The 14,578-nt window shown below is 45.2% G+C and overlaps 1 protein-coding gene across 4 annotated transcripts in view; it reads right to left on the reverse strand.

Annotated features, from left to right (window-relative positions):
• Positions 1 to 14,578, reverse strand: part of UVRAG (UV radiation resistance associated) — a 92,332-nt gene that overhangs the window by 58,398 nt on the left and 19,356 nt on the right. For all 4 annotated transcript variants that reach the window (XR_010612510.1, XM_065678911.1, XM_065678913.1 and 1 more), the window contains exons 4-6: positions 13,237 to 13,398; positions 11,724 to 11,798; positions 9,413 to 9,498 (exon numbers count right to left, since the gene is read on the reverse strand). Coding sequence is in view for 3 of the 4 variants with exons in the window: in XM_065678911.1 (XP_065534983.1) it covers positions 9,413 to 9,498; positions 11,724 to 11,798; positions 13,237 to 13,398 (323 nt within the window). In the remaining variant the exon portion in view is untranslated. The remainder of the gene's footprint in view (positions 1 to 9,412; positions 9,499 to 11,723; positions 11,799 to 13,236; positions 13,399 to 14,578) is intronic.

Below are 14,578 nucleotides of genomic sequence, written 5' to 3' on the forward strand. Positions count from 1 at the left end.
AACAGAACACTTCTGGCAATAAGTAAGATGTAGGATCCTAGACGGAAAATACCCAAACCTATTATTAAAGAAGTAATCCAAGACTTTCCTATTAAATATAAAAAATGGAACATACATTACTTTGTATCAGCCCAGCAATGAGATTATGGCGAGTGCCAGCCAGCTATAACATACTTCTAACACAGCCCTTTAAACCATCATTTGCTACATCTGCTTTCCCACAAGAACAAGTTAAAGCTCCTGATCTTCCACTCCCTTTCCCAATTTCCTCAGCAACCCACAGCTCCAATTTGTTAAAAGGTGAGAGAAGACAGGAGGGAGTAAGAGGAGAAGAAAATGCAAGTCTGACTTGTTCATTTATGGCATTAAAACTCAACGAGAGCCAGTGCTGTGAGAAACTCAAACAAGAAGTGCTGCTGGAGCACAGGCATCCTTCCACACAGGTTTGAGTCTTACATGTGTAAGATGCCAATGAAGCTTCTCGAGAATCAAATCCATGTGGACACCTCAGCACTGGATGCTCTGAGCTAAGTGTAAATGGAGAAGGAAAGGACCAAACACATCTGGCAGGCTGGCAGCAGGGGAGGTCCTGGCCTCCTGCATGAGGAGCTACCTAGTAGATAGATCACCTTCAACACACACAGGGCAGGAATGGAAGAGGAGTCTTTATGTGAAGAACAAACCATGTTTTGCAGAAATGAAGTCACAAAACCTGAGCTGTCTCTAACCCTCTTATTCCAAGTCACAGATGGGACTCCAGTGCTGGGGTGGGTTTACAGCTTGACCTTTTTAACCCAAAGAACAGATGTATTTGTGTCAAATAACAAAAGGAAGCTGCTTGTTGTTCTTTATACTGGTGCTTCCCACTTTGTGATAAGTCAGGGCAACAGACAGAATCACATTCAAGACAGTCTACATAGTACAAAGGTAAGTTACATGCAAATCCAATTCCCAAAGGGCATAAACATGTGAGGATTTAGGACAAGAGGAAATGGCCTCAAGCTGCACCAGGGCAGGTTTAGATGGAGCTGAGGAACAATTCCTGCCCCAGAGGGTGCTCAGGCATTGGAACAGGCTGCCCAGGGCAGGGCTGCAGGCACTGTCCCTGCAAGTGTTCACACCCCATGGAGACGAGGCCTCAGTGCCATGGGGCAGAGGTGGCCTGGGCAGTGCTGGGAATGGTTGGACTGGATGAGCTTAAAGGGCTTTTCCAACCTGGTTGATTCTACGACTGATGTTCTCATTGAACATCACTTCATTGATACAGTCTTTCATGCACCAGCACAAATAAAGCAGAATAAAGCTGTTTATGAAGTCCTGCACAGCTCTGTGTGATTCCTCTTTTAAACAGAGCTCTGAACCCAGATTCAATTGAGAGCTAGCAATGTGCCTATCATGCTTAGGCTAAAGATCTGCCACCATAAAGGTGTTTCATTCCATATGGTGTACTAGGAAAGCTGAAGACAAATGCAGCAGCAGCAGACTGCTAACCCTGCAGTTAACATACAAAACCTCCACCTCTCTCCCATGCTTCACGGACTGTTTCAACTTGCTGTGACCCATGTCATTCTCTTCTACAGATCTGGGCAAAAGTCAGGCTTGTAAACTGACTCTTGTGATGACTGATTAGCCTCAGTTTCCATACAGCTTTGCACCACACAAGTGAAATGCCTGGGAGCAGATTTGTACATAATGTCTGATTCCACAGATAAATATCCCTAAGGAACCTCTTCAGAAAATGCAGATCCCAGTTTCCATCCCAGGAAGACACCACCCCACGATTCCAACCCCCCTGGTTTTTAGGCCAAGAAGAGATGACACTTGCTGTAGTGTTCATCAATGTGAGTGCCGCTTATTGAAGCATACAGAGGCACTCAAGAGGTCCCATTACAGTTCGTGTTTATTTGTGTTGGCTTCAGGCCACCTGGGGTTTCATGTCCGAAGCCAAGGGGATGCCTGCCTTGTCTTGGCTGCTTAAACAGTACGAAGAGCCAAGTCTTCCAGGTGGAAATGCTTCCTAGCTTAGAAATATCCAGGCTGGCCATTGCAGGAAAACAATCACAGTTATCACTAGCAAAAGGGAGTTTTAGCAGAGGAACTTACTGATTTAAAAGCACAAGCCAGGCTAAGAGGAATCCTACTGCCCATTCCAAGCTTGAGATGGTGTATTGCCCATATCTGCTGGGAGAGGGTGGTGGCAGCAACAGGATTAAAGTCTGAAAGTCTGCAATTTGGCTGCTGAGATACTCATAGGAAAAACTAAGAGCAAGGCACTGCTTCATCAAAGGTGACATCCTTTTCCTGCCACACACAAGTGCCATCTTCTCAGCATGTGGCACTGTTCCTACTGTATGAACATCCATAACTACAGTGTTTAGAAAGGTGCTGGTGGCATTTACAAGTTGGGAACCTTTGTGAAGAAAGGACAGCAAAGGGAAAAGCTACAAATGAAAGACCTGGCAGTGCATATTTTGACATAAAAATTAAACTAAGCTTTCCTACCTCCTTTTATCTCTATGCAAGAACCAGCAGGCTGAAAGGAATAGGGTAGAGAAGAGCCACACTCTATTTCCATGCAGTCAGAACTGCAGAGGCTGGAGGCTGAATCCCACCCACTGCACAGCCTCACTTCTTTCATGGAGATGAGAATGAGAAGAGAGAAATTTCAGGGAAGCTCAAGTCAGAATAGCTTGGCATGACTCACCTATGGGTTTATCATCATAGAACCCCAGACTGGTTTGGGTTGAAAGGACCTTAAAGCTCATCCAGATCCAATCCCCTGCCATGGGCAGGGACCCCTTCCACTGGAGCAGCTTGCTCCAAGCCCTTGTATCCAAGCTGGCCTTGAGCACTGCCAGGGATGGGGCAGATGCTGTACAACCTGCACAGTCAGAGAACAGCTGAGAGCATCTTCTTTTCCTGCACCAGAACTGCACACAATGCTCTAAGTGGGGTCTCAGAAGAGCAGAGTAGAGGGGAAGGATCACCTCCTTCAACCTCCTGGTCACATCCCTTCTGATGCAGCCCAGGATACAACCCAAATGCTTTCAATTTGCACTTAGTGGCTGGCTAAAAAGAACAAGCTTGCCATTCATGTTGCTGAAGGAATGGTTAAACCACAGAGAATGCAGTTTTTGACTGAAGAGAGAAAAACATAGGAAACAAACCTTCAAAGGGGCATGTTTCACTAATTCTTTGAGCACTCTGTCTGCAGGCAGAATTTGGGAGGATTTGAGGCACTCACATACATAGAAGCACAAAAACTAATAGCAGGTGACTTGCTCTGTCACAATACCATGAGAAGCTGTTATCATAGAATCATAGAATAGTTAGGGTTGGAAAGGACCTCAAGATCATCCAGTTCCAACCCCCCTGCCATAGGCAGGGACACCTCACACTAAACCATCCCACCCAAGGCTCTGTCCAACCTGGACTTGAACACTGCCAGGGATGGAGCACTCACAGCTTCCTTGGGCAACCCATTCCAGTGCCTCAGCACCCTCACAGGAAAGAATTTCCTCCTTAGACCCAATCTAAACTTCCCCTGTTTAAGTTTGAACCCATTACCCCTTGTCCTGTCACTACAGTCCCTGATGAAGAGTCCCTCCCCAGCATCCCTATAGGCCCCCTTCAGACACTGGAAGGTGCTCTGAGGTCTCCACGCAGCTTCTCTTCTCCAGGCTCAACAGCCCCAACTTCCTCAGCCTGGCTCCATACGGGAGGTGCTCCAGCCCCTGCTCATCCTCGTGGCCTCCTCTGGACTTGTTCCAGCAGTTCCATGTCCTTTTTATGTTGAGGACACCAGAACTGCACACAATGCTCCAGGTGAGGTCTCACAAGAGCAGAGCAGAGGGGCAGGATCACCTCCTTCGCAGAATACAAGATATTAGTTTATACTTAGGAACTGAAGTAGAATTCTAACATACAGGATTTTAAGCTCCTCCTTTACAAATTGCCAGCACACCCCATCTTCCCAACACCACTTCATACTGAAAGGTCTATTTTTCACTATTTAAAGAAAGGAGAAAAAACTCAGAGAATCCTAAATATAAACCTATTCCCATTAGTGCTGCAAACGTGCTGAGAGCGTGATTATGGAGACACGTCCAGAACATGACCTCAGATGAATCTGGCCCATCCTGAGTGTGATGTGAAAGGTGATACATGTTACTCTCTAACCTATTACCACCAGCAACATAATATTTAGAATGCCTTTAAGTGACCTCTCCTCAGGAAATCTGACAAGATGGCCAAGGGACAAACCCTCAACTTTTCAGCTTTCCAATGGGGTGGCTCATTTTTGTTAGCTAGCCCTTTTTAAAACAAAAGGCTGAGAGAAAATTTGTCATTTCTATATGGCATGAACAACTGCTTAGCAGCACTACATTTCCTGCAGTCATAGAATGGTTTGGGTTGGAAAGCACCTTAAGACCATCCAGCTCCAACCCCTGCCACAGGCATGGACACCTTCCACTGGAGCAGCTTGCTCCAAGCCCCTGTGTCCAACCTGGCCTTGAACACTGCCAGGGATGGGGCAGCCACAGCTTCTCTGGGCACCCTGTGCCAGTGCCTCAGCACCCTCACAAGGAAGAGCTTCTGCCTTATCCATAACCTGAACTTCCCCTGTTTCAGTTTGAACCCATCACCCCTTGTCCTATCTCTACAGTCCCTGATGAAGAGTCCCTCTGCAGCATCTTTGTAGCCCCCTTCAGACACTGGAAGCTGCTCTGAGGTCTCCACGCAGCTTCTCTTCTCCAGGCTGAACAGCCCCAATGTTCTCAGCCTGTCGTCATCTGCCTGAGGATCTTGTTCCTGCCCCAAAACAAGAAGGTTCATGAGCTGCAGAGGTGCTGAGAACTTTCCTTGTGTAAAGCTCAGCTCTCTGGGTACTTAAACTTTTCCTCCTGCTTAATGAACTTGTAAATCTGAGTCATTAAGCATCTGAGCACACAGGCACGACTTTCATCCAACACTCAAGCCATTTTCTACTGTTCACACGCTCTGGCATTCCTAACTAATTTCTTTAAATCAACAGAATTTGAGCCAAGCACGTGCTTTTCATTAAGGCCTATTCACAGGCTTCATGAGTTTGAGCTATTCACTTCTTCTGAGAAGTAAAAACACAAATTCAATCATTTCTTCCCCAAAAAATAGGTTTGATGGAGAGATCGACCACTTCTCGTTTTGCACTTTTTCAGGAGGTGAGGGTTGAGGTAAAACCTCAGTTGCTCATCTCACACGATGATGATGCCGCATCCCTGGCAGTGCTCAAGGCCAGGTTGGACACAGGGGCTTGGAGCAAGCTGCTCCAGTGGAAGGGGTCCCTGCCTGTGGCAGGGGTTGGAGCTGGATGAGCTTTAACATCCCTTCAACCCAAACCTTTCTATGATTTCCACACTGTTCAGCTGACCCCACCTGGCAGAATGATACCACTGGAATAACTGGGATACAGACAACACCATCATTAGGATTTGCTTTCTGTTTTTAGGGAGTTTAAGCAAAACTGGGACAAAGCTGTTCTTCATATCCACATGTCCCATGGAAGCATTAGGAAACCACATGTACAGCTTGTGAATTTTTACTACAGACAAGCATCATATCATGAGAAAGTCTTCAAAACGTGGGATTTATGTGACCAGATGCAAACCTTTACAGCACAGACACCTCCCTATTCTCTTTACAGCCAATGGACAGAAGCAGGCTGACAGAGATTCATTTCCTCCCCAAGTACATGTCCTGTCAAATGAATCACAACTCAAATCATGCCCACCTCTCTCTTCAGGTTGCAAATGGAACATAGTCACACAAAAACCATCATTGGAAAGAGTTCATGGGCTTCTTACTCAAGCCTGGACTTGAGCTGGAGGAGGTGGGAACCAAGATGCTTGGTAGGAGGAAAGGGACACCTGACAAGAAGAGACTAGAGATTGCTTTAATAGAAATAAATACTATCACCAGTGGTTTAAGGTTGATATCAAAGGTAAGCAGCAGTAGAGAAAGTGTACTTGTAAAATAGCAGAGCTAAGGTGGGAGGGAATAGAGTCATAGAATGGCTTGGGTTGGAAAGCACCTTAAGCTCATCCTGTTCCAACCCCTGCCACGGGCAGGGACCCCTTCCACTGGAGCAGCTTGCTCCAAGCCCCTGTGTCCAACCTGGCCTTGAGCACTGCCAGGGATGGGGCAGCCACAGCTTCTCTGGGCACCCTGTGCCAGCGCCTCAGCACCCTCACAGGGGAGAGCTTCTTCCTTACATCCAACCCCAACTTCCCCTGTTAAAGTTTGGACCCATAGAAATCCATAGAAAGGATTCTAGACTTTGCCTCAGCTCCTGAAGAGCTTTCTTAGCTAAGAAGGAAACAGGCAAAAAGAGCACCTAGAAATGGTCACAGCTGATAACTGCTAACTTCTGATGGAACTAGACAATACAAGATGTACTCCTACAGGATACGTAGAATCCACTGAGGCATAATCAGCAGCAGGCCTGATGGTGAGGCCTAGATAAAAACCTGTTCCTTTTAGGACAAAGCAAAAAGAGAATGTCTCAGCTCAGAGGCAGGGCTGAACAAGAGCTACACCCAACAGCACACCTAGAAACAGTACAAGATGATGTCTGGGCTCTCAAGAACCTTCCCAAGACGAAACAAAGTGCTCAGCTTCAGTATTGAGGTTTCGAAACGGCATCCAGCAAGGGGAGCTTTAGCAAAGCTGGCATCTTCACTTCTTGTTAGCTTTATGATAGACACTTTCAGAAGGAGCACAGTTCAGATTAGATACGGTTAGACAGGCTCAGACAGGCTCAAGTTGGTCAAGTCATGACCAGCTGGAGTAATAGTGAGTGTGCTTCATACTACAAAGAAATGCAAAGGAAATGTGGGAAACCCACCAAAACACATCAGTAAAGTACTCAAGACGACCACCACATATTCTATTCTATTTAATAAAGACAATGTTAGGTATTAGCCGAGTTCTCTTCCAACAGACTGTGCCAGAACACAACCAGAAGTTTATAATGCACCCCCAGGTTGTTTTGCACTAAAAGTATAGGAGACAGCATTAGAATGCAGCTTTTGGTTCAAACCTGCTTTACACAACCAAGAAACAGCACATTTAAGACAGCTTATAAAACAAGGACTTCCGAATAAGCAATATAGAGTTAACGACTCCTAGAGTTAACGTCTTCACAAGCAACAGTGACACCTACTGTTAACACTACCAAAGGCATTCAACTTTCATTGCAACTGACAAAAACACAAATGTATTTTTCCAAAGACTTTTGAAAGCATATTAAACACTTCCTTCTTGAGGGTTTCCTCTGCAGCATGTCTACTGCTATTACTGTAGAACTGAAGTTATCAACCTGTCTTAAAATCATGGAATAGTTTGGGTTGGAAACGACCTTAAGATCATCCAGTTCCAAGCCCCCTGCCACGGCCAGGTGTCCTGGTAAACCCAGGACAGCAGGGACACCTCACACTAGACCATATCGCCCAAGCCCCTGTGTCTAACCTGTCCTTGAACACTGCCAGGGATGGGGCAGCCACAGCTTGCCTGGGCACCCTGTGCCAGCGCCTCAGCACCCTCATAGGGAAGAGCTTCTGCCTTATCCACAACCTGAACATACCCTGTTTCAGTCTGAACCCATCACCCCTTGTCCTGTCACTACAGTCCCTGATGAAGAGTCCCTCCCCAGCATCCCTATAGGCCCCCTTCAGACACTGGAAGCTGCTCTGAGGTCTCCACGCAGCTTCTCTTCTCCAGGCTGAACAGCCCCAATGTTCTCAGCCTGGCTCCATACAGGAGCTGCTCCATCCCCCGATCATCCTCGTGGCCTCCTCTGGACTTGTTCCAGCAGTTCCATGTCCTTTTTATGTTGAGGACACCAGAACTGCACACAATGCTCCAGGTGAGGTCTCACAAGAGCAGAGGGGCAGGATCACCTCCTTCGCCCTGCTGGTCACGCTCCTTTTGATGCAGCCCAGGATACGGTTGGTTTCTGGGCTGCGAGCGCACACTGAAGCCGGCTCATGTTCATTTTCTCATCGACCAGCACCCCCAAGTCATTCTCTGCAGGGCTTTTTAAATGCCTTCTGAACTCCTCAAGACCCATCTACTGAAAAGTGTTTACAATCTCTATTTTCCCCACACATAATGTTCTTGAGCTATTATCATTAAAGCAGATCTGAAAAAGGCCTTTTTATTTACCTTTATGCTAGTATTTTGTGGGTTTCACCACCTGACACCTAAATAACCATCTAAAACTCCAGTCACCATACCGATCTTATACCATACAAGTGTTAGAGTAACTGGGTCCTGACTGTGCAGTGCCTATTTTCTGGGTTATAAAGCAGAAAAAAGGCAAATTCAATTCAAGTTCAGCATTTAAAAGGACACAAAACACACACATTCAGGTGTGTAGCTATTTTATTCCAACTGCAGCATCATTCTACCAAGTTAAGTTTGGGCAAATTGCTCCCCCCACCCCAGTTCTAATTTAGTTAAGTTTTAATGTTGTTGAGGAGAACAGAGCGGGGCTGTTGTGGTTTAACCTCAGGTGGTAACTAAGTACCAGGCAGCCACTCACACACACAACCCACAACCCCACAGCGAGATAGGGAGGACACTTGGGGGAAAATGTAAAATCCATGGGTTGAGATAAGAACAGTTTAATAATTAAAATAAAGTATAATAATAATAATAGTAATAATAATAAAGAAAAGGGAAAAAAAACAAAAGGAAGAAATAAATCATAAACACAAGTGATACACTTCTGCACACAACTGCTCAGCACCTGCTAACAGATACCCAGTGATCAGCCACCTCCAGCCAACTCCCCCAGTTTCTATCCCGGGCATGAAGTGCTGTGGTATGGAATACCCCTTTGGCTAGTTTGGGTCTGGTGTCCTGTCTCTGCTCCCTCCCAGCTTCTTGTGCTCCTCTTCACTGGCAGAGCATGAGAGAATGAAGAGTCCTTGATCAGGGTAAGTGCTACTGAGCAACAACAAAACCATGGGTGTGTTATCAGCATTGCTCTCATCCAAAATCAAAACCACAGCACTGCATCAGCTACTAGGAAGAAAACTAACTCTATCCCAGTTGAAACCAGGACAAGGGCTTTTCCGCAAGAGCCCTCCAACAGAGAACCTCCATGATCTTGACATTCTCAAGGCAAGCCCACGGCCTACTTCCACAACCAGCTCCAGGTCAGAGCACTAAAGCATCCACACGGCAGAAGCCAAGGAACACACACACTCAAGGCCCACCTCCTTGCTACCAGAGGTACATCAGCACTACCTGGATATCTCCTTTGCACATTCCAGTCCAGAAGAGCTGGTTTTATACTTGGAAAGGCTCTTTCTACACACATGCTAAAGAAGTTACCAAGAGCTACACAGAATATTCTCCAACACCTTACCTAAGCAAAGAGAAGACATCGTACGAGTTACGGACACAGTTCTGATCCACCTGGAGAAGACTGCTCTTCAGGGTACCTGAGTGATCCTTAAGGCAAAGAAAAGTATGTTAATTTAAGAACCAAAACCTTCTCCATCGTGACATGCACTTTTGGTAGGACAACAAATAATGTTGCATTTAATGTCTCTTAAATCTCTTTTCACATGGTTTTATGTGCAGTAGATAGAAACAATATATGGTAGTAATGAAACCAAGTTCAAGTCTGGCTCATAACAGCATTTACCTATAAAGGTGTTAGTGACCTATCACTTACACTGTGCTCTAGACAGAGTGTGGTTTCCTGACCTTTATAATCCATCACTGCACACATTCCATGCACAGAAATAGTGAAGGATGAAGTTCAGAATGCTGCCATTCTTCAGGTTCAGATCTGAGAGCCTATTCAGTGACTTGAGATAAAGCTCTGCTCCCTATCCATGTGGAAACACGTTTAAAGGATCAAAGCAATCTCAGTTGTGAATGATGCGAGTAAGTCTCTGGAAGTTACATAAAAAACCTTCTATCATTCTTAAGCAACCAAAGGGTACACTCTGCACAAGAGGCATTGAAACAGTGACAAAGAGCAATTCTTCACACTGCAAAGATCACATACCGAATTCTTCTATATCATAGTCACACAAACTCCTAGAAGCACCAGAGACTCAGAACGCGTTCTTTACATGATTAAGTGAATTCTAAATAGGTCAAACCACCAGCAGCACTGTAATGAAGTTTAAGGATTGAAGGAAAACAGGCATTCATCTTAGTGTATGCACTAACGCCAGCTGATCCCATCTATCAGCTGATTTTCCAAGTGATGCAGGCGCAGAGTACCACAATCCCTGCACACTCCCTACCTCAACAAGCTGCTTTCATATCAAACATGTTGAAATGCAGAGTTACATGTCAACATCTCCTGACACAACTACATTAGCCACAGGCCACACAGCCCATTCTTTCCCACAAAAAATAAAGTTCCACCTAAATAATCGTGTGATCTATACACTGCAATATGCATCATATTGCAACAGAGACACCATATCATAGAATCCCGGACTGGTTTGTGTTGGAAGGGACCTTAAAGTTCATCCAGATCCAACCCCCTGCGATGGGCAGGGACACCTTCCACTGGAGCAGCTTGCTCCAAGCCCCTGCGTCCAACCTGGCCTTGAAGAACACTGCCAGGGATGGGGCAGCCACAGCTTCTCTGGGCACCCTGTGCCAGCGCCTCAGCACCCTCACAGGGAAGAGCTTCTGCCTAAGAGCTCAGCTCAGTCTCCCCTCGGGCAGGTTCAAGCCATTCCCCTTGGCCTGGCCCTACAGGCCCTTGTCCCAAGCCCCTCTCCAGCTTTCCTGCAGCCCCTTTAGGCACTGGAGCTGCTCTCAGGTCTCCCCTTCGGGAGCCTTCTCTTCCCCAGGCTGAACACCTCCTCTGTGCAACTAGTTCCAGTGTCTCACCACTCTCACAGTGAAGGATTTCTTCCTAGTACCTCATCCGTACATTGCTGACTATAAAGCCATCACTTCCATTCAAATCCCCACAAGACTAGACTTGCTGGTTGTGGCTAATGCAGAAACTGTAGCTGTGCATCAAGCAGTCATCTCCTTTCCAGCCAGGGACTCCTTATACAACCTACCTAAACCACAGCACTGCCACTGGCAATTTGGGATTAAGAAAAACCCAACCACCTATCAGCTGTGCTATTTGCTATAGGTAAGTTTAAGCTTTTTCAGCATCAATGTAGTAATCAGCACTGCCATAGGATTAATGTGGCTGCAGCCACAATATTGGCTGAATAAGCACAAATACTCCAGTGGAGTCTTTGGAGAAGAAAAACCATGGGGTGAAACCATGGCAACATGGAGCAAATAGATTCCTACTTAGGAGCTACAAACTCTGGTTTTAAAACTGATACCTAAAACTTCATGTGCTTTTCTATTTGCCATGAAAATAAGTCTTAAAAACCACACCATTTCAGAACGTTCTATGCTTAAATGCAATGCCTGCTTCAAAGAACTGTTTTATTTCCAGTACAGTCTTATTTCCAGTAACAAGGGGTTTTTAGACTTAAAATCCTAGTCCCTGCCTTCCCAAACAGCTCAGATGTCCACACCACGAAGGCAAAGTAACAGTTCTTATCTGTTATGTCAAAAAAAGTGTTTCTTCTCAAAATGAAGCATTTTTGTGTATTTAAGTGTGAAAATGTCAGTTTTCAAGTTCAATTTCAGCTTGTCAGCAGTACCAACAAGCCAGAAGTACAAGATGCCCTTACCTTCTGCTCAAATGAAGCTCCGTAGTAACCATCATTGAGACCAAAAATAATCTCATTGGGGTTTCTTGCATGTATCTGTAAGAAGAGAAGGAAAAAAAATCATTCCAGTCACCTAACGATGACTTTACACAGCACCTAGAGCACACAAGCATGGAATGCTCTGACTGTCGAAAGCAGTTTTTCAGCACCTGCAATTCTAGAAGCACAGGAAAACTAAGTGAAAATGGAATTTATCCACAGAAAATGCATTTGCTTCACAGGTTTAATATGTCACTGGGTGTGTTCAGCGATTCTACCTTGAAATCAGAAACACTGGCCAGAGCATCCTTCCTATTGCTGCATTTCCAGCTGACAAAAATAAGGAGACCAGGAAACTAATCAGAGAAATAAGTCTTAAGAATAATTAGCTTGCACATAATGATAAGTAATGATGCTAAAAAAGAGGGTTCTCTGGTCACAACAGACAAAATCATGGAATCACAGTATGGTTTGGGTTGGAAAAGACCTTAGGATCACTGAGTTCCAAACCCCTGCCATGGGCAGGGACACCTCATACTAGAGCAGCTTGCTCCAAGCCCCATCCAGTCTGGCCTTGAACACTGCCAGGGATGGGGCAGCCACAGCTTCTCTGGGCACCCTGTGCCAGCGCCTCAGCACCCTCACAGGGAAGAACTTTTCAAAGCACCCACTGGAAGCAGAACAACCTGTTTGATTCAAAAGTCACCATATTTATTTAGTGATTTTATTATTTACGGGATACGGGTTTCTTTCTGAGCCACTTTCACTACAGGCTCCACAATTCAGAACACATCTCATTTTTTACCTCTTTCAAAAGGCTATGAGTTATGTACAAATCCCAGAATAAAACAGATCTCAGAGTAAACTCCTTGGACTGAAGAGCTTTGATGATTTGTCATTGCTATGTGAATGGATTAAAACTGTCATATACACAAACGTTTTAATAAGAGCAAGCAGGGACAGGCCAAGGGGAATGGCTTTAGCCTCCCAGAGGGGAGACTGAGCTGAGCTCTTAGGCAGAAGCTCTTCCCTGTGAGGGTGCTGAGGCGCTGGCACAGGGTGCCCAGAGAAGCTGTAGCTGCCCCATCCCTGGCAGTGCTCAAGGCCAGGTTGGACACAGGGGCTTGGAGCAAGCTGCTCTAGTGGAAGGTGTCCCTGCCCATGGCAGGGGGTTGGGACTGGATGAGCTTTAAGATCCCTTCCAACTCAAGCCAGGCTGCGATTCTATGAAGTATACATACAATCACATCATCATTTCCTTGAAGCGAGGCACTGCAATTTAAACCACTACCATTTGAGAGGCTCGGTCAACAGTGCTACTTTAAAGTAGTCGTGATTTAAAGCTCAGAGGTAACCTAGCATGAATCTCTGCAATCAACTTTAAAACATGCCCATCAAATGTGTTCATTTCCTTTCTTAGCCTTCTATGTATTTGTTCATCCACACAACTTGTTTCCTTCAGTAAAGAGTTGAGAATAAACTGTTTTCACATTACCTGCTGGCCCAAGTACTTCAACCCATCCAGATTGACCTTCCATTCAATCAAAAGCTGGAAGTGCTCCTTCTTGCCACCCCAAATCCTCACAACAAAGCAGGAGACAGAGGTATCGAGACGATCAGGCATTATCCCAAAATCCAGACTCCTCCATGTCGGATTCTGTGGGTAAAGAGGGATAAAACCAACTCAAACTAAAGAATGCAGTAGGTAGTGAAGACCATGTCAAACATTATAGCTATAATATATATATATATATATATATATAAAAGAATAACAAACACCCTATTTCAAGGTTCACACATGGCTGAAGCCAACAGGCTCTGCTGCTTCCTTAGTCTGTTTACTACAGAGAACCCCTGGGTTAAAAGCTTCATGCTGTAAAGTACTTCAGAAACTCAGAGTGGGCTCTGCTTCCTTCCATTAGGAAATGTTGAAGAATTTACTCAAAATTTACTCATTCAGTTGAACCAAATCAGGAACCTCACAAGTGGAAGTGACTTCCCAAGTCATAACTGAGCTTCTGAGTACAGTTTACACTGCAAAAGTGAAGTTTAAAGGGCTGATCTACTCCTCAATAATTCAGTTTGCATTATTGACATGTTTGTTCACGTTCTTCTCCTCCTTGACTGATGCTGATGGCAATCCTCAAATGTTGCTTCTAAGAGCTCCTCTTCATCCCAAGAGGCCAGACTTGCATCTCAAGCTTTATAAAGCCAGCATACTAAACTGCTAACATCTATTTCCCTAGAACTCAGATTTGCAAACTTGAAGCATTCCAAGAACTTTCAGTCATCTCTGATAACACAGAATTAAAGATGTATGGAACCGTTGTAACTGGCCAAGATGCAACCAAGTCAATCCAGCACTACAAGAGCCAGGAGACAGATACTGACTTTAGGACTTCCACAGGCCATAAATCACAGTGTGTCCTACAGCAGAAATGGGGAAGAGCTTTTTATGCACATCTCCCTCCTCTGCTACACCCAGAAATGGTAACTCCTCCAAAACAAATGTGGGAACCCACTACTATCCCAGGATACAACAAGCTTTTCCTTCTAGTGCTTAAGAAGCTTGGAACAGGCCAACCATCTCTGAACTGATGCTAGGCAATCTAGAGTCAGATGCCTCTGAAAAGAAGGGAGGAGCAAAGCCATCCATGAAGTACTGCAGAAGGAATACATTCATGGAGTTTTCCTAGGGAGAAGGGATATTTGGTAGCATAGAAATACCATTTTAATAAATATCCATAGACAATGTATGAAATTTGCTCGAGACATCTTTCATTTACATTTGTGACATTCCACCTCATGTTGCCTTTGGTTAGATTCCCTTTTTGTCA

The sequence above is a fragment of the Lathamus discolor genome, chromosome 4 (assembly GCF_037157495.1).
Source record: "Lathamus discolor isolate bLatDis1 chromosome 4, bLatDis1.hap1, whole genome shotgun sequence".
Taxonomy (NCBI): domain Eukaryota; kingdom Metazoa; phylum Chordata; class Aves; order Psittaciformes; family Psittacidae; genus Lathamus; species Lathamus discolor.